This window comes from Aotus nancymaae, unplaced genomic scaffold (genome assembly GCF_030222135.1).
Source record: "Aotus nancymaae isolate 86718 unplaced genomic scaffold, 86718_ANA_hifiasm-v0.15.2.pri h1tg000033l, whole genome shotgun sequence".
Lineage (NCBI taxonomy): Eukaryota > Metazoa > Chordata > Mammalia > Primates > Aotidae > Aotus > Aotus nancymaae.
Genome location: NW_026988447.1, coordinates 27,947,213 through 27,974,345, shown reverse-complemented (window position 1 = coordinate 27,974,345; position 27,133 = coordinate 27,947,213). Strand labels below are relative to the sequence as shown.

Below are 27,133 nucleotides of genomic sequence, written 5' to 3'. Positions count from 1 at the left end.
CGTCTGCCACTCGGACAGACACGTGTCCCCTGGGCCACAGCCCTGGAACTGTCTCGGGATTCCCAGTCGGTGGGCGCTTCCATGCCGGCCAGCCGAAGGGGACTCTTATTACTTCAGAACCGCTTCAACGGATACCTCTTTCTTTAGACGCCTAGGGCTTCTAACTCATAGATCAGCCTAAGTCCCCCTTCCTTTTAAAATAGGATTACCCAGGGTTGAGGGAGCCAGGCGTGGCCATGCGGTAGCCGGGTCCCGTGGATCCCCCTCCAGCCCAGCTTGGTAGTGCCCGCTTTGTCAGCGCGTAGCGCTTGCCGAGCGCCCTGCAGCTCTCGCCAGTTCTCACCGCAGACGGTGCAGACGCTGCTCTCGTGCGCCTCCCTCTCGGGCTCGGCTGCCCGGGATTTCCCCAGGACCTGCGCCGCGCGAGAAGGAGCCTGGGAGCATCCGCCCAGACTGCCCGGACTGTCGGCTCGACTCGCCGCCCTTGGCCCCCAGCCAGGCTCCGCTCCTCGGGCGCTCGAGGGGCCGCGGTGGTGGCGGTGGCGCCCGGCATGTTTCAGAGCCCGCGGCGGCTTTGCTCGGCCCTGCTGCAGAGGGACGCGCCCGGCCTGCGCCGCCTGCCCGCTCCCAGGCTGCGCCGCCTGTCTTCCCCGCCGGCGGCTGCCCCTGGGCCCGCATCCCCCCGGCTGCTGGCGGCGGCCTCGGCGGCCTCGGGCGCCGTGAGGTCGTGTTCCCGAACAGGTGAGTGCACCGCGGTTCCGGGCGGAGAACGCCACCGCCACCAACGCGTGACCGCCACCTGGAGACAGCGCGGAATGAATGGGAAGCTCCGGGCTGCCGGTCGTGGGGTCTGGCCTGGAAGTGGGTCCTTTCCCGGAGCAACCTTCTCTGTTCCCTTTTTCCTCTTTCCTTCTCTGTTCCCTTTTTCCTCTTTCCCTGTCCCCCGACTTGCCTGGGGCTTGTATCAAGACTGGTAAGAACTGGGAGACTGGATTCAGGTTCCTGCTTGACTCTTGGAGGCCGTGCTTTTGAGGATTTCTTGCTCTTGACCTACGTTAAATTTCCCCCTTCCGAGGCCGCGAGTTACTATATTGGTTACACTTTTTATTGCACGACTTAACGGAAATTTTTATGTAAAAAAAAATCTAAATGATGTTTATTTGCTCATGGCTTGCATGGTCTAGATATTACATTTTTTAAGTCGTGATAATAACACATTGATTCGTTTTACGTCTCTTTGGTTTTTTTTTTTTTTTTTTTTTGGAGCCTTGATACTTAACATCATTTTGTCCTGTGTACCTAAGATCTTGTAAAAGTGTGGCCTTTGTTTCTCCAAGAGCTGTTTTTGTACATCATAGTAACTACCCTGAGTTTTCCTTTTTTGCCTCCTCGATTTCTGCCTGGGCACACGTTACCATGGCCACAGATTAATTGTACTTTTAAACTTGATAAATTTTTTCTTTCAAACTGGCAATTTATAACACGTTTTTAAATTTAATTTTATTGATTTTTATTTATTTATTTATTTATTTGAGACAGAGTCTCTCTGTCGCTTAGGCTGGAGTACAATGGTGAGTCTCGGCTCACTGCAACCTCCGCCTCCTGGGTTCAAGTGATTCTCCTACCTCAGCCTCCCGAGTAGCTGGGCCTACAGGCGCCCCGCATCATGCACGGCTAATTTTTTGTATTTTTAGTAGAGACGGGGGTTTCACTGTGTTGACCAGTCTGGTCTCGAACTCCTGCCCTCGAGATCTGCCCGCCTTGGCCTCCCAAAGTGCTGGATTACAGGCTTGAGCCACCGCGCCCTGACATAACACATTTTTTAAGGTGTATTTTGGTTGCCTTCAAGTTAGTTTATTGCTATTTAAGACATTTGTATATCCATTCCAGAGTATAAATAACTACATTTTGCTAGTAAAGTTTTGGATTAATTTAAGAAAGACAAATTGAGCAATAGAAAGAATAGGGTCAATGTAACTTTCCTTAATTAACAAAAGTGGTTGCCCGAGCACCGATGCTCACACCTGTAAATCCCAACATTTTGGGAGGCTGAGGCAGGAGGTTGCTTAAACCCAGGAGTTGGAGACCAGCCTGGGCAATAGAGTGAGACCCAGTCACTATAAAATTTTAAAAATAGGCCAGGTGTGGGAATACAGTTAGCTTGTGTAAAACAGATAGAGGCCGGGCACTGTGGCTCACGCTTGTAATCCCAGCACTTTGGGAGGCCGACACGGGTGGATCACGAGGTCAAGAGATCGAGACCATCCTGGTCAACATGGTGAAACCCCATCTCTACTAAAAATACAAAAAATTAGCTGGGCATGGTGGCACGTGCCTGTAATCCCAGCTACTCAGGAGGCTGAGGCAGGAGAATTGCCTGAACCCAGGAGGCGGAGGTTGCGGTGAGCCGAGATTGCACCATTGCACTCCAGCCTGGGTAACAAGAGCGAAACTACATCTCAAAAAAAAAAAAAAAAAGAACAGATAGAGATTGCTCTGTTATCTGAGTAATAAATATCGGGTCAGATTGGAATGTTGGGCTTTGATCCAAGAAAGTATTTAATGAACTTCTTTTAAGAAATCCCCTGAAACCCCCTAGTTTTACAGATAAGGAAGTTGAAGGACTTTATGGTACTTAAACTTTTGTAGGCAGTTACAAAATTTTCCTGTTTCATGCAGTTTTAGCTTCAGCAGCTTGTTGGAAGAAACACGTGCATGCATTGATTCATTCATTGCTTGTTCACTCATTCCAGATCTTTACAGAATGTCTCACACAACGTAGGTGCTTTATTATAGGAGGTAAAAGGAACATGAGCTTTAGTCAGTCCCTAAGGAGTTTACTGCCCAGTAAGAGACGAGATTTGCACAAAGAAATGGCTGTTTAATGAAATGAAACACCTTTTATTCTCTCGACTTGCAAACAGCACAACGGTGCAGAAAAACAGGAAGTCCCTTTTAGGTTTCTGGAAGTGGGTGGCATTTCAGCTGGATCTTGAAGCATGGTTAGGATTGGAAGAGATTAAAGCATTTTGTTTGGGAAAAGCAGGAGTAAATGTGAAAAGGCATGGGACACAGATGAGAAGAGTGAGAGAAAAGGCACTTTGCAAAATGGACATTGTTTTCCAAAGAGCTTCAGAACCAGCATTAAGTGCTCTTTAATTCTAATTTTTTTTTTTTTTGAAACAAGATCTCTCACACTGTCACCCAGGCTGGAGTGCAGTGGTGCCATCTCTGCCCACTGCAACCTCTACCTCCCAGGCTAAAGCAATTCTGTCTCAGCCTCCCGAGTAGCTGTGACTACAGGCACACCACTGTGCCCGGCTAATTTTTGTATTTTTAGTAGAGACAGGATTTCAATATGTTGCCCAGGCCCAGCTTGAACTTTTCAGCTCAGGTGATTCACCTGCCTTGGATTCCCAAAGTTCTGGGATTATAGGCCTAAGCCATTGGGCCCAGCCTATTAAGTGCTTTTTTAAAAATGCAGATTCTGGGCCGGGCGCAGTGGCTCACGCCTATAATCCCAGCACTTTGGGAGGCCGAGGCGGGTGGATCACGAGGTCAAGAGATCGAGACCATACTGGTCAACATGGTGAAACCCCGCGTCTACTAAAAATACAAAAAAATTTGCTGGTGGTGGCTAGTCCCAGCTACTTGAGAGGCTGAGGCAGGAGAATTGCTTGAACCCAGGAGGCGGAGGTTGCGGTGAGCCGAGATCGCGCCATTGCACTCCAGCCTGGGTAACAAGAGCGAAACTCTATCTCAACAAAAAAGAAAAAAAAAATACAGACTCTGGGACCTGTGGTGGTTCAGGCCAATTGTCCTGGTGCTTGAGGAGGCGAGGCTATGCGTTCGAGGCCAGCCGGGGCAATTTAAAAGGTTTCATTGATTTAAAAAATATTTTTAAAATAATAAAAATAAAAATGCAGATTCTTGGATCCTACTGTAGACCTATTAAGTCTGAGTCATTTATGATGTGCCTTGGATTCCATATAACTAAATGAAATGACAAAATAACTCCAGTTTGTTTATGCCCCCAAATTTGGACATTTGGCACCCATACGTGAAGGGGCCGAAAGCTCCTCTCCCTCCAGAGCTTTGTATTAGTGAGTAGTGAGTCCCAACACCTGTCCACATTTGCTAATCAGTTCCCACATAACTTATGCCTCTTGGCAATTGGTGGTTATTTGGAAGATAAGTACAGTCTCTTTGGAGTTATCAAATCCCAGATTGTTAGAATTAAAAGGTGACCTTGGGGATGATCTCGGTGTTTGGTTTCCTTTTCTCAAGCAAGGATAGCATCTCCCATAAGAGGTAGCAGTTGCCACAGTTACTGTACTGGATGAAACGCAGTTGGAAGTCATCCGTGGGTTTATAAATGCTATCCTCCACATCCCTCCTCCTCAGAGAATGAAGAGTTGGCTGAACTGTTCTCCACCATTAGAACATTTGCTTTTTTCATGGTACAATTTTAAAGGCAAATGCCACCAGCTCATTTGAGAAGGCAGCTTTATTTAATATGTCCTTTATGCGAGTAAACTGCTTATGAGAGAGAAGAAATGGGAAAGCTTGTAATTATCAAGCTGATATGGAATAAATTGCTTTCCTATGGGAAAACTAATGTATGATTTTTCTGTAGCATTCAATAGCAACAGTTTAAATATGGTGAAGGGGGTTGGGGGGTGCCTCTGGGGTTAATAACCATGGCTCCAGATTCACATTCCACATACTTCCATTAACATTTGCAAATCATTTAACCTTGCTTGCTGTCCCAACGCTAGACTTTTATCTAGAACAAATAAATAAGATTAATTGATAGCAATTTGTCCACAAGCTTTATTTAACAGTACATGAAAAGGCGACATGACTAATTGCAGCTGGAGTTGAGAAGAAAGAGAAATCAGTGTGGCTGAATCTGTCAAGAAACAGTTTGCTTTGAATAGGTGAAAAAGGAGGGTGCTTTCGAAGGAGACAGATTGTGTGTGGTGGGGGGGGCAAGCAGGAAGAACACACACACACACACACACACACACACACACACACTCTGCCTGGAAGAAGGTGGTGCATGCAGGAGCAGGGGCAAGCATCTTAGGAAGAGAGGTGCAGGCAGAATCATCTTGGACTCTTGTTAAAATACATATTTCTGGTCTTTCATCCTTCTGCTTGAGTCAGTTTCCGGAGGAGAAATCTGGTGAAGTGGATATTTAACAAGTGCCCCAGGGGATTCCTTCCAAAAAGCTTAGGCTGTATTTAGTGTATTTATGAGTTCTGTCCCACCTTTCCCTAGAGGTACTTATTCCTGAAAAGCTTGAGAAGCTCTAGAGAGGATTCTGGAAGGGCCTTAAGATCTTTGGCCTAACATGGTGGTTCATGCCTGTAATCTTAGCACTTTGGGAGGCTGAGGCGCAGATCAGTTGAACTCAGGAGTTCAAGACCAGCCTGGGCAACATGATGAAACCCTGTCTACTAAAATTCACACACACAAAAATAGCCAAGTATGGTTGTGCACACCTGTACATCCCAGCTGCTTGGGAAGCTAAGGCAGGAGAATCACTTGAACCTGGGAGGCAGGGGTGTCAGTGAGCTGAGATCACGCCACTGCACTCTAGCCTAATGACAGAGTAGGAACAAGACTCTGGCAGTGGCTCGCCTGCAATCCCAACACTTTGGGAGGCCAAGGCAGGTGGATCACAAGGTCAACATGCCAACATGGTGAAACCCCGTCTTTACTAAAATACAAAACTTAGCTGTGCGTGGTGGTGCACCCCTGTAGGCCCAGCTACTCGGGAGGCTAAGGCAGGAGAATTGCTTGAACCTGGGAGGCGGAGGTTGTAGTGAGCCGAGATTGCTCCACTGCATTCCAGCCTGGCGAAAGAGCAAGACTCCGTCTCAAAAAAAAAAAAAAAGGATCTTTGACCTTGGGGCCTAAGGCAATTCAGGAGATCCCTGAGCATGAATATTGGCCTCAACAAAAGCAGCTTTAAAAAAAAATAGCATTTTTTCGTAGAGATGGGCTTTGCCATGTTGCACAAGCTGGTCTTGAAATCCTGGGCTCAAGCAGTTCTCCGGCCTTAGCCTCCCTAAAGTGCTGGGTTTACAGACTTGACCCAGCCAAAAGCAGCTTTTAAGAAAGGAAAGAAATTCCAGGGCAGGCACTGTGGCTCACGCCTGTAATCCTAGCACTTTGGGAGGCCGAGGCAGGCAGATCACAAGGTCAGGAGTTCTAGACCAGCCTGGCCAACATGGAGAAACCCCATCTCTACTAAAAAAACAAAATTAGCCTGGCATGGTGGCGCATGCCTGCAATCCCTGCTACTGTTGAGGAGGCTAAGACAGGAGAATCTCTTGAATCCAGGAGACAGGATGCAGTGGACTGAGATCGCACCACTGCATTCCAGCCTGGGCAACAAGAGCGGACTGGGCAACAACTCCGTCTCAAAAAAAAAAGGGAGGGGAAAGAAATTTGTATCTGAATGTATCCATGTAGTAATACAACTTATAGAGTGGGTAAAGTAACCGAGGCGGTTTCTACGATGTTTACTAAAGAAAAGTGAGGCAATTGTGTTCTGGCTTCTTGGAGTTAGGGAGACACAGCATCTGTATTTGTTGTTAGAGTCACTCCTGACTAATCAGTTTATAGGGCTTTGATACCCATTTAAGTGGTGGTTATCATACTTAAGTAAATAGTTAGAAATTTGAAGGACAGTGGGCATGGGTGTTTAGCCTCATAGTAAACCCACTTGGACTTTCATAGAAAGCAGCTAAGATATTTTTTATTTATTGCTATTCTTAGAATGGGAGAAAATCAACCTTCCCATGGAGGCAGTGAGACCTCAAGTGAAAACCTTAGCTGTCCTCTGTCTCTATGTGGCCTCAAAACAACACTTGGATCATATAGTAATACTTAGCATGAATTCCGTGTCAGGGATGTGGGCAACAGTGCCCAGGAGAAAGAAGGCTAAACAAAATTGATACCATCCAATTTGAATGTCCCTATAACAATTTTTTTCTCCTTCCAGCATCAAAAAAAAATACATGGGTCCCATTCAGATCTTCTGGATTTTAATATCTGCAAGTGGGACCTGAGCATCTGCTGATTCTGGCATAGTCCCGGATAGATAACAGCCACATAGTAACAACACAGGCCGACACCTGTGAGGGGGCTCATTTTACTAAATGCTTAGAAGCTTGTTCTAAGTTTCTCAATGGTGTGATTCTCCTGTCTCCAAAAATTAGAGACTGCTGTTGGACTGTGGAGAGTTGTGCAGAAAGGAAAATTTTTATTGTATTTATTGTAGAGACAGGGTCTCACTGTGTTGCCCAGGCTGCTCTTGAACTCTTGGCAAGTCCATAAAAATAAGTGCTGAGAAGTTATAATGCTGGCTGGGTACGGTGGCTCACGCCCACGCCTGTAATCCCAGCACTTTGGGAGGCCAAGGAGGGCAGATCACTGGAGGTCAGGAGTTTAAGACCAGTCCGGGCAACATGGCGAAACCCCATCTCTACTAAAAATACAAAAATTAGCCAGGTGTGGTGGTGTGTGCCTGTAATCCCAGCTACTCGGGAGGCTGAGGCAGGAGAATTGCTTGAACTGGGGAGGTGGAGGTTGCAGCAAGCTCCCTGCACTCCAGCCTGGGCAACAGAACGAGACTCCATCTCAAAAAAAAAAAAGTTACGATGCATCCAAAGTGACAGTAAGAATTGTTCCAGAAGGATACCTGGGAAATTCCCTGGTCTTGTTGCATCCTCTCCAGCTGTCTTCCTTTCCCTTCTTTTCTGTCTTTCCTCCAACTCTGAGGTTCCAGTACTTAAACAGCCCTGTCTGCTGGTCTGCAAACATGCTTGTGACTCCAAATACCTTGTCCAGTACAGGGTGCAAAGTAAGTTACACTGCAGATTCTAATAATACCTGGGGTATACTACTTTTCTATTTCCTCTTGTGTGTTTTGCTTTTTTCATGCTAACTATCATTGAAGGTCTGCTGAAGGAAAATGTTTATCTTTCAAATCTTGTAGGTCAAATAGACTCACTGAGATTTATTTCTAGAATTAGTTTCTCTTTTTTTGTAGAGACAGGGGTCTCAGCTCAGACTGGTCTGGAACTCGGCTCAAGCAGTCTTTCCACCTGCCTCCCAAAGTACTGGATTACAGGTGTGAGGAACCAAGCCAGGCCTCCATTCATATTTTAGTGTGTTTATCTCTTCTCTGTTTTCATGAGATTTTTCTGAAAATTTCTGTTCTGCAGTCATTTTAAATTCCTAGACATTTCTAGTTCTTTAGTTGCTCCGTTTTTCGTAGAAGCCTGTTTTGTGTCTATAATGTCTTCTGTACTTTAAATATATCGAGATGTGTGTGCCTGTTTCTCCTTTAGGCCTTTCTCTTGGAGAGGAGGGAAGTTGGCATGTTGTTTGTTTGTTTGAGACGAAGTCTTGCTCTGTCACCCAGGCTGGAGTGCTGTGGTGTGACCTCAGCTCATCACAACCTCAACTGGTTCAAGCACTCCTCCCACCTCAGCCTCCCAAGTAGCTGGGCCACAGGCGTGCACCGCCATGCCTGGCCCAATAATACAAAAATTATTGTATTTTTAGTAGAGATGGGTTTTCCCCATGTTGGCCAGGCTGGTCTCAAACTCCTGCCCCAGCATCCCAAAGTACTGGGATTACGGGCGTGAGCCATTGCACCCAGCCAGTTTGCATGTTCTGAGTGGAAAGGTAATCTGGAGAGTGGGCAGCCAGGCTTCCTTGTTGAACGCATGAGAGGGAGCAGGCTGGTAACCACCACCTTTGCCAAAGAAAGGAGGGTTTCATTCTGTGTTCTTCAGTCCAACCCCTGCTCTGCTTTTTAAAACCATCCTTGAGGTTCAGAGTTAGCTCCTGATCTGGTCTGCTCCTCTTTCAGGTCCATTCACCCTTGCCAGCCGTTCTAAAGCCATCACCTCTTTCCTCGGAGCATTCTTTGGTTCTATGGAGCAGGCAAAAGCCACCCTTCCCGGCTTTGTCTGAGAGAAGGGATGTGTGTAACTAGTGCCGCTGTCTGCTTTCATTCGTGAACACGTTGTCCTAACAGTTACCCGCTGAGCCTCTCCTGCCCTTTCTATTTGTTGACTCAGCTTGGAGTTTCTTCAAGGTGCTCTTGGGAAAAACCACATTTACCTTTGGTAACTTGTACTGCCCTTTCCTTCACTCTGGTTTCTCTGTGAATTCAAACTTGTTTCTGTCGTCTTGGAATTCCACCAGATTTTTGCTCCATTGATGTCATGCATCCCTTCTTGTTTTCCAATGTTATTGATATTCTTTAAAAAGTTTTAAATATAGGTACTTTATTTCTTCAAGATCTTAGAAAGGAGAGAAAGTAAAATATATTTTCCACTGCTGTCTTGGCCTAGAACCAACCTGCCCAGTGATGTCCAACTTGCCCAATGATATGCAACATAAATTTTTTTTTTTTTTTTGAAACAGAGTTCAAAAAACTCTGCCTAGATTGTAGTTCTCACTGCAACCTCCGCCTCCCAGGTTCAAGTGATTCTCCTGCCTCAGCCTCCTGAGTAGCTGGGATTACAGGCACCCGCCACTAGGCCTGGCTAACTTTTTTTGTATCTGTAGTAGAGATGGGGTTTTGCCATGTTGGCCAGGCTGGTCTTGAACTCCTGGTCTTAAGAGATCCACCTGTCTCAGCCTCCCAACGTGCCAGGATTACAAGCGTGAGCCAATGTGCCTGGCCTTTTTTTTTTGAAACAGGATATTGCTGTCACCCAGACTGGAGTGCAGTGGTGCAGAGACAGCTCACTGCAGGCTCAACCTCCTAGGCTCACGCTATCCTCCTGCCTCAGCCTCTCAAGTAGCTGGGACCACAGGCACATGCCACCATGCCTGGCTAAAGGCTCATTTTAATATATCTAGAGCAGAGATTGGCAAACTTTTTCCATGAAGAGCCAGCTAGTAAATATTTTAGGCTTTCTGGGCCATGTGTCTGTTGCAGCTACTCAACTCTGCTGTTGTAGTGTAAAAGCAGCTATAGACAATACAATATGTAAACTTTATTTATGGACACTAAAATTTGAATTTCATGTCATTTTCACATGTCATGAAATATTACTGTTCTTAAGGGTGTTTTTTTCTGACGATTTACAAATATAAAAGTCTTTCTTAGCTCGCAGGCAGCACAAAGACAAGATGCTGCCAGAGTTCGCTCACGGGTCACAGCTGGTAGATCCCTGATCTAGAGACGCCTCTGTACAGTCGGCAGAAGGCTCCTTATAGTTTCATGTTTCCACTCACAACGGTAAAATCACATCGAATGTCCCAGAAATGTTAGTGATAGGGGATCACCAGATTTTTAGGTTTTGCTTTTTCACGTTTTATTTCCGAGGATTGTGCTAGAAAAGCCCAGCTTGTGGAAATGATTTGTCAGCCAACAGACAATTGAGCACCAATCGAACATGTTAAGCTAAGCATTTATCATGGAGGGATTTCCTTCTCCTTAGAGAGCTTTTCCATATGAGTCTGTCATGGCTGAAGGTATAGCTCAGCCTTGTTGGAAGATGCCTCAGCTTTCTCGTCTGGTCTGTGGCTGCTGCTTGGCAAAGAGGTTGTTTGGATTGTCACGCTCAGTCTAGGTGCTTGTATTTTTAGACACATTAGGTTGAGAGTTCTGACCTTCACTTGATATCTCTGGTAATGCTACGTGGGTCGTGACACTGCTTTGTACACTCTGTGCTGTGCCAGTGTGTGTGATGTGATGGCAGTGACGTCGGCAGATGGAGATGTAACTTGACCTCTGTTTCTTCCTGGTGTGGAGAATGGGCTGCTTGTGTGCCTGGGACCAGGCAGGACAGCTGCATCGCAGGCACCCTGATGCAGTCTCAGCACGGCTAGAGAGGCTGATGAGCAGCAGTCCAAAGTGCAGGTACCTTTCTCTAGGGCCAGCCCGATTACTAGTTTTGCAATCTAGAGAAACCTGTGGAGTTAGCTGATCCATGCCTGGAAAGTGGTGAATATGATACCTACTTCACCAGATTTGGGACAGAATAATGAAAATATATGGAAGCAGGCTGGTACGTTATCTCTAATGTTAATAATAGCCTTTTTTTTTTTTTTTTTTGAGATGGAGTTTTGCTTTTGTTGGCCAGGCTGGAGTGCAATGGCACGATCTCAGCTTACCGCAGCCTCCACCTCCAGTGTTCAAGCGATTCTCAGTCCTCAGCCTCCCGAGTAACTGAGATTGCAGGCACCTGCCACCACACCCAGCTAATTTTTTTGTATTTTTAGTAGAGATGGGGTTTCGCCATGTTGGCCAGACTGGTCTCAAACTCCTGACCTCAGGTGATCCACCCACCTTGGCCTCCCAAAGTGCTGAGATTACAGGCATGAGCCACCATACACCTGGCCTAGAGTTATGTTGAATGGTGACTTAGGACACTCACACTTCTCTTAATGTTCTTATCTATAAAGTGGTGTAAATAATGGCCAAGGGGTTCTTGAGCAGGTAACTGATTACAGCATTTTAAAATGCTTGGTGTACCATCAAATGCTCCACCAATAAAAGTTGTTCCTCCTGCGTTTGACAGAATTTCTTGTCACTTTGCTGTCACTTGCCATATTTTATTAACATTGTTTAAAGCACTGGGCGGGATCGTGGCGGAAGTTATAAATAAGGGAAACAGTCCCTGTCCTTAGGAGGCTTAAAGTCTCATGAGTAAAGAACCAAGATTGTAGTTCAAATATCCAAGGGTACCCTAGGTAGGAAAAATGGACCAGGTGTAAGGAAAAGAGGGCCATTGGTTGAACCATAGAGCTAAGCCTGGTGGTTATAAATCTTTATTGATTCCTTCAGTGCATATTAAATGTGTTGTATGTCCAACATCCAGGCTGCTTTATGTTTGTGATTATCTTGTGTGAATTTTTACTCGCTTGTATTGAAGGTGGCCAGTTATTCTGGAACCTAGTCTAAGAATGCTAATGAAAATCAGCTACTCTTAGCATAATTTTGTGAGGTGGTTCAACACACGTGGCCAGTAGATGGCAGCATTGGATTGCTGTTTCAGCGATACCGTCTTGTGCTGTTCTGGCTTAGGTTTTGTGTGTTGTGTGTGCTTCAAGGTTTCCTGGTGCCTACTCAAGATAATCCGTTTTTAAGCAGCGTTTTTACCAGGCCACCATTTCAAGATACTAAGCTCAAACTAATTGTGAGAGAAGTAATTAGATGCTGAATAATTTAGGCAAAGCCTAAAACAGGCAATTTGCTGGGCGGCTAGAGAAGGAACCCTGTTGGAGCTGTGGAGAGCGGTCGGCCCTGTGTGATTCCTGAGTGCTGTTAGGACAGCCTGGAATGGTAGGCCCAGTCAATGTGGGTCTTGACTCTTGCGGTGGTCATCCAACATTCTAATCATTGATGTGCAGCTGTTTCATTGCAGCCCGACCGTTTTCCTTTTGTATGGAAAACTCTCAGGAACTTGAATTGTGATCTGCCTAGATTGCTTTAGAAGTGTCTAGTAATTGGTAGTATTAAGGATATACATATATTCAAATATATTTGTATTAGCCCTCTTGTGGGAGTTTTCTGGTTTTTTTTGCGGGGGGCGGTGAGATGGATTTTTGCACTTGTAGGCCATGCTGGAGTGCAGTGGCGCAATCTTGGCTCCCTGCAACCTCTGCCTCCGTGAGGGGAAGAGAAAGGTGCCCCCTCAATCCTCAGTCTTCTTTAATTTACAAATATAAATAAATAGACTTACTACATTACAGTCCCTAGGTGGTTCTATTTCTTTTTTTTTTTTTTTTGAGACAGAGTCTTGCCTTGTCACCCAGGCTTGAGTTTGAGTGCAGTGGTGCAATTTTGGCTCATTGCAACCTCCGCCTCCCAGGTTAAAGCGATTCTCCTGGCTTAGCCTCCCGAGTAGCTGGCACTACATACAGGCGCGCGCCACCACGCCCAGCTGATTTTTGTATTTTTAGTAGAGATGGGCTTTCACCATGTTGGTCAGCTGGTCTCAAACTCCTGACCTGGTGATCCACCATGCCCCAAAGTGCTGGGATTACAGGCCTGAGCCACTGTGCCCAGCCCCTAGGTGGTTCTTAGTAAGCCTTGGCACTGTGCTGTAAGTATAAAAATAATATGCAAAGTCCATATAGTATTTATTTCGTTATTAATTCCCTAGCCCTGGTTTGTTTGCTGTTGTGCTGTTGTTAAGGTCTTGCTGTGTCACCCAGGCTGGAGTGCAGTGGCGTGATCATAGCTCACTGCAGTTTTGAATGCCTGGGCTCAAGTGATCCTCCCTCCTCAGCCCCCCAAGTAGCTGGGACTATAGGTGCACCCCATCACACCCAGCTAATTTTTGTGTTTAGAGACAGGTTTCACCATGTTGCCCAGGCTGGTCTCAAACTTCTCAGCTCAAGCGATCTTGCCACCTCAGCCTCCCAGAGTGCTGGGATTACAGGCATAAGCCACGGCGCCCAGCTCATGTTCTGCTTCTAATTTCACGTTGCTTTTGCAGATTTTCCAGATCTCAATCCTTTCATCTCCTTTCTCTCTAACTCAATTCAGTGTTTTCTGTGCATTAACATCTCCCCATGTTTGTTTCCCCGTTGTAACTCACTCCTGAATGCGAGTCATCGAATTGTTGAACTCCTGTTTTCTGTAAACCCTGTCAAGTCTTCCTAAACACTGTAGTTGGCAGCTCTGTCCTTCTGGTTGCTTAGCTGGAAACTGTGGACACTTTTTTTTTTTGAGACAAAGTCTTACTCTTGCCCAAGCTGGAGTGCAGTGGCACAATCTCAGCTCACTGCAACCTCTACCTCCTGGGTTCAAGCGATTCTCCTGCCTCAGCCTCCCTGGTAGCTGGGACTACGCACATGTCACCATGCCCGGCTAGTTTTTGTATTTTTAGTAGAGATGAAGTTTCACTATGTTGGTCAGGCTGTTCGCCAACTCCTGACCTCAGGTGATCCACCCACCTCAGCCTCCCAAAGTGCTGGGTGTGAGCCACCACACCAGGCTGATACTTTTTTTTGTTAAAGAAATCTATAGGGTCTTGCTCCATCATCCAGGCTGGAGTGCAGTAGCATGATCACAGCTCACTGCAGCCTCAATCTCCTGGGTTCAAGCAATTCAGTTCAGCCTCCCGAATAGCTGGAACTGTTGATGCACACCACCACACCTGGTTAATTTGTTTTTGTTTTGTTTTGTTGTAGAGACGGGGGTTCCAATCATGCCCACGCTGGTCTCAAACTCCTGACCCTAAGCGATACTCCTGCCTTGGCCTCCCAAAGTGTTGGGATTACATGCATGAGCCACCACACACAGCCTCCAGGCTCCTTTTTGACTGCTCTTTGTCACAAACCACGTCCAAGTTATCAAAACTTATTGGATCCAACTTTAGATTTATTGAGAATCCAACCACTTTCACTGCTACTCCCCTAGTCCACCCCTGCTGTCTTTTGCCTAGATTATGGCACTTTTCTTTAAATGAGTTTCCTCCTGTCTGCCCTTATGTGCATTTTATGTGTATTTCAAATATATCAGCCAGTGGTAATTTAAAATGTTAATCAGATTCTCCTCTTGTGTAGAATTCTTCAGTCACTTCCCATCTCTGATAAAGGCCAAAGTCTTCAGATAGACCAGCAAGGTCCTACCCAATGGGCTCTCTCTCTTTTCTCTGACCTCATCTCCTTTTATTCAGACTGTTCACACCACCCTAATCCCCTGTGTTTATCAAGCTCGCCACGCATGTTCCTCACAGATTTTGCACTTGCTGTTCCCTCTGCTTGGAATGTTTATCAGGTCTCCAGTGAGGCTGTTTCCTTACCACCGTCAGGTCTCTGTTCAAATTCCATCTTTTGGCGAGGCCTGCTTAAGCATCCCATATCCAATAGCAGCTCCCTGCCACGGGCATTTCCTATTCAAGCTTTTCCCTTTATTTTTCTCCAAAGCACTTTTCATTGTATGACAGACTATACACAGATACATACATAAGTGTGTATGTAGGCTCTTGTTTGTCTCTCTCCGCTAGAAAGAACAGAAGCTCCATGAGGGCAGAGATTTTTATCTGTTTTGCTCAGTGATGTATCGCCAGGCTGGAGTACTGTCTGGTACACAGTAGGCACTCAAACTCTTTTTTTTTTTTTAATTTTCTAGAGAGACATTAATTTTTATTCTCTAGAGAGACAGAGTCTTACCATGTTGCCCAAGCTGGTCTCAAACTCCTGGCCTCAAGTGAACCTCCTCCCTCAGCCTCCTGAGTAGCAAGAATTGTAGGTGTGAACCACTGTGCCCAGCTCCAGCTCAAAGATTTGACAAAAAATAAATGAACAACCATTTGTGTCTGTGGTTTGAGTGGGGCAGAAGATGAGAGTACCCATGATGGACGAAGTGGTATAGTCACAAATGAGAGCCTCATCTAAATCCTATTTTTTGAAGTCCTTTTCTGGTTACTCTTACCCATCCTGGTTATTTTAATCCTTATTATACCCTAGTGATTCTGCATAGTTAGCACCCAGTTTTTCTCTCATGAATTCAATATTATTCTTTCTCCAAATACTTGCTAAGTTTTTGAGGGAAAATATCAGCACATATTTTATTGGCATAACTCAGTAAAACTACATTGGCATAATTCAGTGACTTATCAAAACTCACGAGTTGGAGACCAGCCTGGCTAACATGATGAAACGCCATCTCTACTAAAAATACAAAAAATTAGCCAGGCATTGTGGCGTGCGCCTATAATCCCAGCTATTCTGGAGGCTGAGGCAGGAGAATCACTTGAACCCGGGAAGCAGAGGTTGCAGTGAGCCGAGATGGCACCACTGCACTCCAGCCTGGCACAGGGGAACCCCTTGATGAACTGTCTAGAATGAGGGTGGATAAGTGGAAATGCCTTTCAGAACCATCTGTGTCCCTCTGTCCTAACTTCATGCTCATTGTGCAACAGACTGATGTTTCCCAGGTACTTTAGAATTAGAGGGCTTGTCCTCTGTCATGTTGCGGTTAAATACGCTGGCAGTCAGTGTTGTATCAGTCCACCTTGGGGAAGATCTTTGGGTTTCCTGTAAGGTCTAAGCAGGTAGACACAAGACTATAATAAACACTTCCTAATGATTCTTCTCTACCTAGTCTCTTCTTCAAAATGTAGCCTAATGATAGCTTTCTCAGATGAGTTCATCTACAATGACACAAGGGCAAAAGGGCTATGCCAATAAAACGTGAAAGGCACATTGCAGTGTATTATTCCATATATAAGTAGTGTTATCATACCTGACAAGAATTATTCATTGTTTTTCAAATATGAGAACGGAAATTCTGAATTAAACATCCAAGTTTTTTTTTTTTTTTAATAATAATTACTATTTATTTTTGTAGAGACAGAGTCTCACTATGTTGCCCAGGCTGGTCTTGAACTCCTGGACTCCAGGGATCCTCCTGCTTCAGCCTCCGAAAGTACTAGGATTACAGGTGTGAACCACCGCACCCAGCCCAAGTTTTATTAAAACAGTAGAGATGTTATATGAAAAGCATAGGAACATAGATTTGAAAAGTTTCCCCCGTTCTAACCTGGATGCCTTTTCCACCTGATCTTGGAGAAATTAGGATCACTTAAGCCCTCACTTTAAAGAGAAGTAAGCAGATTTTGGCTGGGTATGGTGCTGTGCACCTGTAGTCTCAGATACTTGGAAGGCTGAGGTGGGAGAATGGCTTGAGCCCAGGAGTTGAGGCTGCAGTGGGCTATGATCATACCATCGCACTCCAGCCTGGGTAACAGAGTAAGGCCCTTACCAAAAAAACAGGCCCTTTGAAAAAAAAGGCTGGGTACAGTGGCTCACACCTGTAATCCCAGCACTTTTGGAGGCCAAGGCAGGCAGATCACTTGAGGTCAGGAGTTTTGAGGCCAGCCTGGCCAACATGGTGAAATCCTATCTCTACTAAAAATGCAAAAATTAGGCCAGGCGCAATGGCTCACACCGATAATCCCAGCACTTTGGGAGGCCAAGGAGGGTGGATCATGAGGTCAGGATTTCAATACCAGCCTGGGCAACACAGCGATACTCTGGCTCAAAAAACAAAACAACAACAAAAATACAAAAATTATTACAAGTGGAGCATGCCTGTAATCCCAACTACTCGAGAGGCTGAGGCAGGAGAACTGCTTGAGCCCAGGAGGTAGAGGTTGCAGTGAGCCAAGATTGAGCCACTGCACTCCAGGCTGGGCAACAGAGTGAGACTCTGTCTCAGTAAAAAATAAAGAATTAAATTTTTAAAAGTTAGGTAAGCAGGTCTAGTGGCACAGGTAAATAGTCATAGAACTGGGACTAGAATTGCTCTTTTGAGGCCTTAGAATTTGGCCATTCTGCAGTATATTCTGCATCTCAAAAGCTTTGTCTTCTGAGGTGAATTTAATTGTTGAAAGCCACCAAGAGGCTCTGAGGCCAAATAAGGTAGATGACCAGATTTGATAATCTACTGTTAGTCCAAAATGAGCTGACTTTTTAACAAGAATGTTTTCCTTGAGAATTGTAGCTAATAGCCTAATAAATGCATTTCAAAAACTAGATCCCCCTAAAAGACAACAGGGAATGATCGAATATCCCATTTGATTCATCTCACGTATACACAGCAGTCTTAGAATTGCAGTGCCAGTACCACTACTACTAATTATGATCACTGAAAAGTTTAAAAATTTTAAATTGAAGATGTTTTTCTCATCCTGCCTCCTCCTTTATTGGTGTAGTAAATCTTCATTTTCATTGTTGGACCATATAGCCATTATATACTGAATTCTCCCTGAAAGTCTCCTTTAGAATTGATTTGCTAAGTAGCTCTATGTTTAGTGCTCAGCACCAGTTCTTACACCAGTGTCTCTGATCATTTTGGTCTGAAGCTTGTTCTCTAGTTCTAGGTATGGCAAATTTCTCTTGAAGAAGGCTGCATAGTAAATATTTAGGCTCTGTGGGCCAAAAATGGTCCTGTCATGTATTTGTGAGTGTGTGTGTACTTAACATATTTTTTAAATGTAAAAGCTATTTTTAGCTTGCTGGGTGTGGTGGCTCATGCCTGTAATCTTTGCGGGACTGAGATGGGAGGATCTTTTTTTTTTTTTTTGAGATGGAGTTTCACTCTTATTACCCAGGCTGGAGTGCAATGGCGCGATCTCGGCTCACCACAACCTCCGCCTCCCGGGTTCAGGCAATTCTCCTGCCTCAGCCTCCTGAGTAGCTGGGATTACAGGCACGTGCCACCGTGCCCAGCTAATTTTTTGTATTTTTAGTAGAGACGGGGTTTCACCATGTTGACCAGGATGGTCTTGATCTCTTGACCTCGTGATCCGCCCACCTCGGCCTCCCAAAGTGCTGGGATTACAGGCGTGAGCCACCGCGCCCGGCCCGGGAGGATCTCTTGAGCTCAGGAGCTTGATATCAGCTTGGGCAACATAGTGAGGCTCATCTTAAAAAAAAAAAAAAACAAAGCCATTCTTAGCTTAAGAACTGGACAGAAATACCACTTGGTAGCAGTTTGCCAACCCCTGCTGCAGGAGATTCCTCAAAAGGGGCTCATGGAGTTAATAGTCCAGTTTTCCTGGCTATAAAATCCTTGGCTTAACGCTTTATGTATTTTAAATATATTACTTCATTTTCTTGTCACGTAAAACATTGCAGTTGAAGTCTGATGATAATCTGATTTTTTTTTAATAGTCCACTTGGTGTTGGTCATTCTGGGTTGATACTCTCAAGTTTCCAAGTGTTTTTTTCAATATCTACTTTTTAAGTATTTTGTTTTTTAAAGTTTTCTTATTTTATCCCCTTTCATTGGTCTTCATCTATAAGAACTCCTATTACTCATATTTTGGGTCTTTGCTCATTTTTAATATTTGCTACTTTCTCCCTTTTATTTTAAAAAAAATGCAATCCTTAGGTTTGACTCTGATCTTTTTCTCATTACTTTTTAATTTTTATTGCTAATTCTTTTCTTTTGAGACGGAGTCTTGCTCTGTCGCCCAGGCTGATATGCAGTGGAGCAATCTTGGAAGTTGTGAGTACAACTTCTGCCTCTGGGTTTTAAATGATTCTCCTGCCTCAGCCTCCTGAGTATCTGGGATTACAGGCATGCACCACTATGCCCAGCTACTTTTTGTATTTTTAGTAGAGACGGGGTTTCACCATGTTGGTCAGACTTGTCTCGAACTCCTGACCTCATGATCCGCCCACCTCGACCTCCCAAACTGCTGGGATTACAGGCATGAGCCACCGCGCCTGGCCTGCTAATTCTTTTTGGTGCCTCATTTCTGAGTTTTCTAATTTAGGTTATTCTTTCATGTCTTGTATCTTTTTTAGACAGCCTTGCTCTGTCGCCCAGCCTGGATCTCGGCTCACTGCAACTTTCACCTCTCGGGTTGAAGCGATTCTTCTGCCTCAGCCTCCTGAGTAGCTGGGATTACAGGCACACACTACCACACTGGCTAATTTTGTATATTTTTGATAGAGATGGGGTTTCGCCATGTTGGCCAGGCTGGTCTCAAACTCCTGACCTCAAGTGATCCACCTGCCTCAGCCTCCCAAAGTGCTGGAATTACAGGCGTGAGCCACTGCACCCAGCCTAGTCTTTGAGTTTTTATTAAGATATATGGAAAAAGGAATGTAGATTTTGTTAAGCCATGCTCTTTTAAGACTGGGTTTATAAATTATAAAGATATCCTAGGTTACAAGAGGCCCTCAAGATCAAGGTATTTCTTCCCTTAAAAGAAATGAGTTTTCATTGTTAATAAGAGACTAGTTTTAATGGTAGTATTTAAATTAATTGTCCTAGTAGAAAGCTGGAACCTGGAAATGCCTTAGTTCTGCCTCTGTAGAAATGGCTTTATTCATGAATATGAGTTTTCATTGTTAATCAGAGACTAGTTTTAAGGGTAGTATTTAAATGAACTGTCCTAGTAGAAAGCTGGAATCTGGAAACTCCTTTATTCTGCCTCTGTAGAAATGGCTTTATACATGACTACGGCAACAATTGAGCTCCTGGGTTCTGTGGACAGTAAAGTTTATCTTACAGTTGTGCTAGGCGAGAAGTCAGGAAAAGGAGCTGAATGTGTAATTGTGACTTCCTTTTCCGTAGTGTGTTCCATGGGAACCGGTACAAGCAGACTCTATAGTGCTCTCGCCAAGACACTGAACAGCAGCGCTGCCTCCCAGCACCCAGAGTATTTGGTGTCACCTGACCCAGAACATCTGGAGCCCATTGATCCTAAAGAGCTTCTTGAGGAATGCAGGGCTGTCCTGCACACCCGACCTCCCCGGTACCAGAGAGATTTTGTGGATCTGAGGACAGATTGCTCCAGTACCCACCCACCTATCAGGGTCATGCAGTGGAACATCCTCGCCCAAGGTATGCCTGATGCTTTTGTGCCTGTGCAGTCAAGTTTGCTGTGACTACCTTTCTGCTTCTGCACATGCTCAGTGCACTGATGTTTTATGTTGATGGAAGAGGTGTGGGCAGATGGAGGTGTAGAAGGATAGGGTGATTTCAGCAGCATGGAGAGCTCCTAGAAGAGGTTAAGAAAGGAAGTCATCTGGTTTTCCCTTTTTTAAATTTTTATTTATTTTTTGAGATGGAGTTTTGCACATTGCCCAGGCTGCAGTGCAATGGCAGCTCACCGCAACCTCTGCCTCCCGGGTTCAAGCGATTCTCCTGCCTCAGCTTCTTGAGTAGCTGGGATTACAGGCACCCACCGCCACGGCCAGCTAATTTTTTGTATTTTTAGTAGAGACAAGGTTTCACCATGTTGGCCAGCCTGGTCACAAACTCCTGACCTCAGGTGATCCACCTGCCTTGGCCTCCCAAAGTGCTGGGATTACAGGCGTGAGCCACCACGCCCAGCCTGATTTTCACTATTAAAACAAGTAACTCGATATTCTTTACACCTTCCTTGTTTGTGGACTATCCTAGAACAATGAAAGTCTGTCTGCTTCCCAGCAGATCTGAATTTGAAGGGCTCTACATTTTGTTAGGCAGTTAAATGGAACAGCCTCAACCTTTGTGTTGCCCCAGCTTTCAGTCTGTAGCACTACGATAGTATTTGCAGGGAAGAAACTGAATGGGTATCACAGAAGTTTCTGCAGGGAATGGCAGCTTTGTGTGGGTGACGGTGAGTCTAGGTATTTGTGTGGTCATATTATCTATACTCATTTATATAACTTGAGACCAAAATGATGTTGCTTCAGTTCTCTGTTTTTTTTTTGTTTTTTTTTTTAATTGAAACAAAGTATGAGATAGCATTCAGTTCTCTGTTGATTAAGATACTACTTTGTGGGATTACAGATGTTAGCCAGCACACCTGGCCTATTAAAGACGTTTTGAAAACTAAAAGAAAAAAAGATATTACTTTGTGGCCAGGTGCAGTGGCTCAAGCCTGTAATCCCAGCACATTGGGAGGCCGAGGCAGGTGGATCACCTAAGGTCAGGAGTTTGAGACCAGCCTGACTAACATGGTAAAACCCCATCTCTACTAAAAATACCAAAAAATTAGATGGGTGTGGTGGTATGCGCCCATAGTACCAGCTACTTGGGAGGCTGAGGCAAGAGAATCGCTTGAACCTGGGAGACAGAGGTGGTAGTGAGCTGAGATTGAGCCACTGCACTCTAGCCTGGGCAACAGAGTGAGCCTGTCTCAAAAAAAAAAAAAAAAGGACTTCTTTATGTAGCATTGCCTTTTATGTTGCACTTGAGATTTTAAGAAAAACCAGGCCCTGATTTTTTTTTTCTTGGAAAATAAGGGATATTCCCTGACTTATCCAATCTTTGATTCTTTTTTCCATAAGTAGGAAAAGCTGCCCATTTAAAATAAGTACTATTCAGCTGGGCACAGTGGCTCACGCCTGTAATCCCAGCACTTTGGGAGGCTTAGCACAGGCAGATCACCTAAGGTCAGGAGTTTGAGACCAGCCTTGCCAACATGGTAAAACCCCGTCTCTATAAAAATACAAAAAAAAATTAGCCAGGCATGATGGCAGGTGCCTGTAATCCCAGCTACTTGGGAGGCGGAGGTGGGAGAATCACCTGAACGCGGGAGGCAAAGACTGCGGTGAGCCGAGATTGCACTATTGCACTCCAGACTGGGTAACAGAGTGAGGCTCCGTCTCAAAAAAAAAAGTCCCATTCATTCTGAGTAGTATCTGTTTATATCAGTTCACATGGCATTTAAAACTAATACTTGGTGTTAAATACTTGGTGTTTAAAACAACAAACCAAAAAAATTTTTAAATTAACAACAAAAAAATTTACATTTATTTCATTTGACATAGCTTAGATCACTGCAAAGCAGTATCCTTAAGTAAGATCTTTTTTTTTGAGATGGAGTCTCACTGTCACCCAGGCTGGAGTGCAGTGGCATGATCTCAGCTCACTGCAACCTCCACCTCCCGAGTTTAAGCAATTCTCCTGCTTCAGCCTCCCGAGTAGCTAGGACTACAGGAGTGCCACACCATGCCTGGTAAATTTTGTATTTTTAGTAGAGACGGGGTTTCATCATATTGGCCAGGCTGGTCTTGAACTCCTGACCTCATGATCTGCCCACCTCGGCCTGCCAAAGTGCTGGGATTACAGGCGTGAACCACCGCACCTGGCCTGTAAGATATTAATATCCTGGAATACAGTTACATGAAATAGTTTTGAAACAAAAGACATGTTTGCTCCATCCATATAGTGAGAGGTGATTTAATTTGGATGGGGTAATACAGTTGGACAGAGAACCACTCAAAGCATCTGAAGCAGAAGCAGCATTCTGAGGGTCTTGAGTGATGCCAAAACTCCTGGTACTTTGAAGTCTTGGTTCTGTAAGAGCTGACAACTGACTAGCTTTTTCTTTTCAGCTCTTGGAGAAGGCAAAGACAACTTTGTACAATGCCCTGTTGAAGCACTCAAGTGGGAAGAAAGGAAATGTCTCATCCTGGAAGAAATCCTGGCCTACCAGCCTGATATATTGTGCCTCCAAGAGGTGGACCACTATTTTGACACCTTCCAACCACTCCTCAGTAGACTAGGCTATCAAGGCACGTTTTTCCCCAAACCCTGGTCACCTTGTCTAGATGTGGAACATAACAATGGACCAGATGGCTGTGCCTTATTTTTTCTCCAAAACCGATTCAAACTAATCAACAGTGCCAATATTAGGCTGACAGCGATGACATTGAAAACCAACCAGGTGGCCATTGCGCAGACCCTGGAGTGCAAAGAGTCAGGCCGACAGTTCTGCATTGCTGTGACCCATCTAAAAGCACGCACTGGCTGGGAGCGGTTTCGATCAGCTCAAGGCTGTGACCTCCTTCAGAACCTGCAAAACATCACCCAAGGAGCCAAGATTCCCCTTATTGTGTGTGGGGACTTCAACGCAGAGCCAACAGAAGAGGTCTACAAACACTTTGCTTCCTCCAGCCTCAACCTGAACAGCGCCTACAAGCTGCTGAGTGCTGACGGGCAGTCAGAACCCCCATATACTACCTGGAAGATCCGGACCTCAGGGGAGTGCAGGCACACCCTGGATTACATCTGGTATTCCAAACACGCTCTCAATGTAAGGTCAGCTCTCGATCTGCTCACTGAAGAACAGATCGGACCCAACCGGCTACCTTCCTTCAATTATCCTTCAGACCACCTGTCTCTAGTGTGTGACTTCAGCTTTACTGAGGAACCTGATGGACTTTTATAAATACTTATTTTTGTCTTTTTAATCATCACAAGAGTCTTAACAGGGGATGTTTCAGGAAACAAATAGGATAAGACAATGCCCGAGGAAGGATAGAAACATGGGAAGTTTCTGTTATTTCATTTTCTATGTTTCCAGCATGCCCTTGGAAAAGACTCCCTTTAGTTCACAGATCTTTTCAATTAAAACTTATAGCGAAAAAGGTGTTTTCACTCCAACTTTGGCTTGTATTGTTTTATTTTCCTTAGTACTATATTTTGATCACTTAAGGGCATTAAATTGGCTTGTTTTGGTCGGGTGCGGTTGCTGCTTATTCCTGTAATACCAGCACATTGGGAGGCCAAGTTGGGAGAATCATTTGAACCCAGGAGTTTGAGACTATTCTGGACAACATGGCACAAGACCCCATCTCTGTTTCTAAAATAATAATAAATTTGATTATTTTGAAGGCTTTTCAGTTTGAGGATGCCATAAAAACTCAGACTTGCTTGAATCTTCCATAAGTAACAAGTATGTAGGAACAGTTTTTCTAAATAGCATTTTAAGTTATTTGTGGGTTTTTAAAATGTCAACAAAATATGCATGACGATATTTATTTTTTATATCTTCATATAAAATTAAGTAAACAAATTATAGCATTATCAACATTTTAGAACCATGCAAGAGAAGTTATGGAGGAAGTAATTTATGGTAATTTTCATAAAGCTTTAAACTATTTTCATTTGGGCTGTAACAAAATTAGTATAAAGGAACTATTTAGCCTGGAGGGGCTTTTGTTATTTAAGTGTCAGATTTCTTTGATGCATTCTTCATAAATAATCCTTGTCCTGCCTCTATGTTCCTCCTTAGTGTGTTTCTTGAAGAGATTCCAATTGGTTTTCAATTATTTAATCAACTAGTGTTCATTACTGAATTGCTGTTATATATTTAAACTTTGCCATTGGAATAATATTGGTATATATTTCATATTGGTCACTCGATGTCATTATTTGTATTGGCATGAATGTGCTGTTCACAATAGGTTATTTAGAAGCTGTATGTGGCGTGGCCAAAAGTCAGTAGGACCACTGGGCGCTTTGGCTCACACCTGTAATCCCAGCACTTTGGGAGGCCAAGGTGGGTGGATCACGAGGTCAAGAAAGAGATTGAGATCAGTAGGACCTTCTTTTCAGAGATAAGGAACTTTCTAGAAAGCCTGTTAATGGGCTGTCATTGAAATTTCCTAAGATAGCCAGATACTGTGATTCAAAATATCTAGAACAAAGAATGTAAAAAGTTAGAACCTGGGCCGGGTGCAGTGGCTCACACCTGTAATTCCAGCACTTTGGGAGGCCAACGCGGCAGATCACCTGTGGTCAGGAATTTGAAACCAGCCTGGCCAAGATGGTGGAACCCCGTCTCTACTAAAAATACAAAAATTAGCTGGGCATGGTGGCAGATGCCTATAATCCCAGCTACTGGAGAGGCTGAGGCAGGAGAATCACTTGAACCTGGGAGGAGGAGGTTGCAGTGAGCTGAGACGGCACCATTGCACTCCAGCCTGGGCAACAAGAGTGAAACTCTTGTCTCAAAAAAAAAAACCCTGCAAACAAAATAACTTATTGGTAATAGATATTTTAATCCATGAGTTGTAAATATGTAAGATTAATAAATTGTCTTTTCAAGCTAGAGCTTATAATATTTTGTCTTTGTAGTCCAAAAAGGATCTGGGAGTAGATTTTCTCCTTTAATACTGTTTTATCATAATGACCCACATTATCCATTCACACACAGAACCTTCACTGTAAAAGTGGGCAAAGACCTGTAGCTTCAAGTTGACGGCACCTGTGCTGTACCTATGTGGTAGCTACACCAACATCCACTGAAATGGATCACTCATTCTGTACTTAGAACCACTTTTAAAACAAATGTTTTCAGAAGTAACATTGTATGCACACAATTTTGGGGCCACTGGAAAGAATGACAACCAAGAGAAATCTACCAAACATGTAGAATTGGTTCAGATTTTAGCATGACTAATTATTGCTAGTCATATGTTGTTGAGAACAATACTGATTAGTACAGGTATTTTATTTTGTTTACCTACCCCAAAATACCTCAGCCAGAACCCATGACAGCCTTAATAAATCTGGATGGGAATGAAAGCCAAAATAATGTTTGAATTTCAAGTGTTGTCTGCCAACAAAATTAACAGGGTATGAGTTGAGGGTGGGGCATATAGGTGTGTGGGCATGCCACTGGACAAAAAGGGTTTTGGAAACACCAACATCTGATTGATAGGTGACTGTGAGTTAAGGGGACTGGAAAAAACTCACAATGAAACTCTGAGTTATCCTTTCTAGTTACCACTGCAGGAGATTGAATCCTTACTTCATTGATGCTTTAGCATTTGCCTAAAGTAATTATGTTCTGTGAGTTACTAGGAACTGAAAGAAAATTTTTTTTAAGTCATATGTGAGCCTTCTATGTAAGAATTTTTTTTGTAGTATATAAATCTTATCACTTTTTTTTTTCTTTTTTGATACAGGGTGTTGCTGTCGCCCAGGCTGCAGTGCAGTGGTATGATCATGGCTCACTGTAGTCTTTACCTCATGGACTCCAGTGATCCTCCCACCTCAGCTTCCCGAGCAGCTTGGACACAGGCACACGATACCGTGCTCAGCTAAAATTTTTTATTTTTTGTAGAGACGGGGTTTCACCATGTTGCCCAGGCTGGTCTCAAATTCCTGGGCTCAAATGATCCTCCTACCTCCACCTTCCAAAGAGTTGGGATTAGAGGCATGAGCCACTGTGCCCTACCCTAAGTTGCATGTTCCATGCATAGATCTTTTTTTTTTTTTGAGACGGAGTCTTGCTCTGTCGCCAGGCTGGAGAAGCGGTGGCATGATCTTGTCTCACTGTAACCTCTGCCTCCTGGGCTCAAGTGATTCTCCTGCCTCCTAAGTAGCTGGGACTATAGGTGCACGCCACCACGCCCAGCTAATTTTTGTATTTTTAGTAGAGACAGGGTTTCACCATCTTGGCCAAGATGGTCTTGATCTCTTGCTTGTGATCTGCCCACCTCAGCCACCCAAAGTGCTGAGATTACAGGCATGAGCCACTGCACCCGGCCCCATGCATAGATATCTTATTCCATTCATATGTACCTTTTCATTCTGCATTTCCTGTTATATCCTATATACTATTTTGCTTCTGGTTTTTATTTTTCTATATTCCCATATACTATTTTTGTCATTAAGAGTCTTAGAAGGTAAACTGCAAATTTGAAGAGAAAGTAGGAGTGGCATGAGTTTTTGTTTCCTTCATGCCACATTTCAGTAGATACCGTAGCACGTGGTGGTAGTAATGCCTGACTGGGTTACTTATTTAAATAAGGCATTATGGTGTATACATATGATGAAATTAACATTTGAGTTCCTTTGGCTCTAAGAGCTTTACATATGATCTTAAAACTACTCCA

The 27,133-nt window shown here is 44.3% G+C and overlaps 2 protein-coding genes across 3 annotated transcripts in view; one reads left to right on the top strand and one right to left on the bottom strand.

Annotated features, from left to right (window-relative positions):
• Positions 1 to 551: 551 nt before the first annotated feature.
• Positions 552 to 25,343, top strand: NOCT (nocturnin). 2 transcript variants are annotated; one of them, XM_012443216.3, is made up of 3 exons: positions 552 to 741; positions 20,088 to 20,357; positions 22,841 to 25,343. In XM_012443216.3, exons 1-3 carry the CDS (start codon positions 552 to 554, stop codon positions 23,674 to 23,676), a joined length of 1,296 nt encoding a protein of 431 aa, XP_012298639.2. In that variant the 3' UTR covers positions 23,677 to 25,343. The 2 variants fall into 2 exon arrangements, with proteins under 2 accessions (XP_012298639.2, XP_012298640.2); XM_012443217.3 differs by lacking the exon at positions 552 to 741 and adding an exon at positions 10,719 to 11,049.
• Positions 11,067 to 27,133, bottom strand: part of ELF2 (E74 like ETS transcription factor 2) — a 152,885-nt gene continuing 136,818 nt past the window's right edge. Inside the window, exon 11 of the transcript XR_010345377.1 lies at positions 11,067 to 20,514. The gene's annotated coding sequence lies outside the window, so the exon portion shown is untranslated. The remainder of the gene's footprint in view (positions 20,515 to 27,133) is intronic.

Coding starts and splice junctions, on each gene's coding strand:
- NOCT (XM_012443216.3), top strand. CDS start 552: ATGTTTCAGAGCCCGCGGCGGCTTTGCTCGGCCCTGCTGCAGAGGGAC. Junction 742..20,087: donor GAGGTCGTGTTCCCGAACAG/GTGAGTGCACCG, acceptor CCTTTTCCGTAG/TGTGTTCCATGGGAACCGGT. Junction 20,358..22,840: donor GTGGAACATCCTCGCCCAAG/GTATGCCTGATG, acceptor TTTTCTTTTCAG/CTCTTGGAGAAGGCAAAGAC.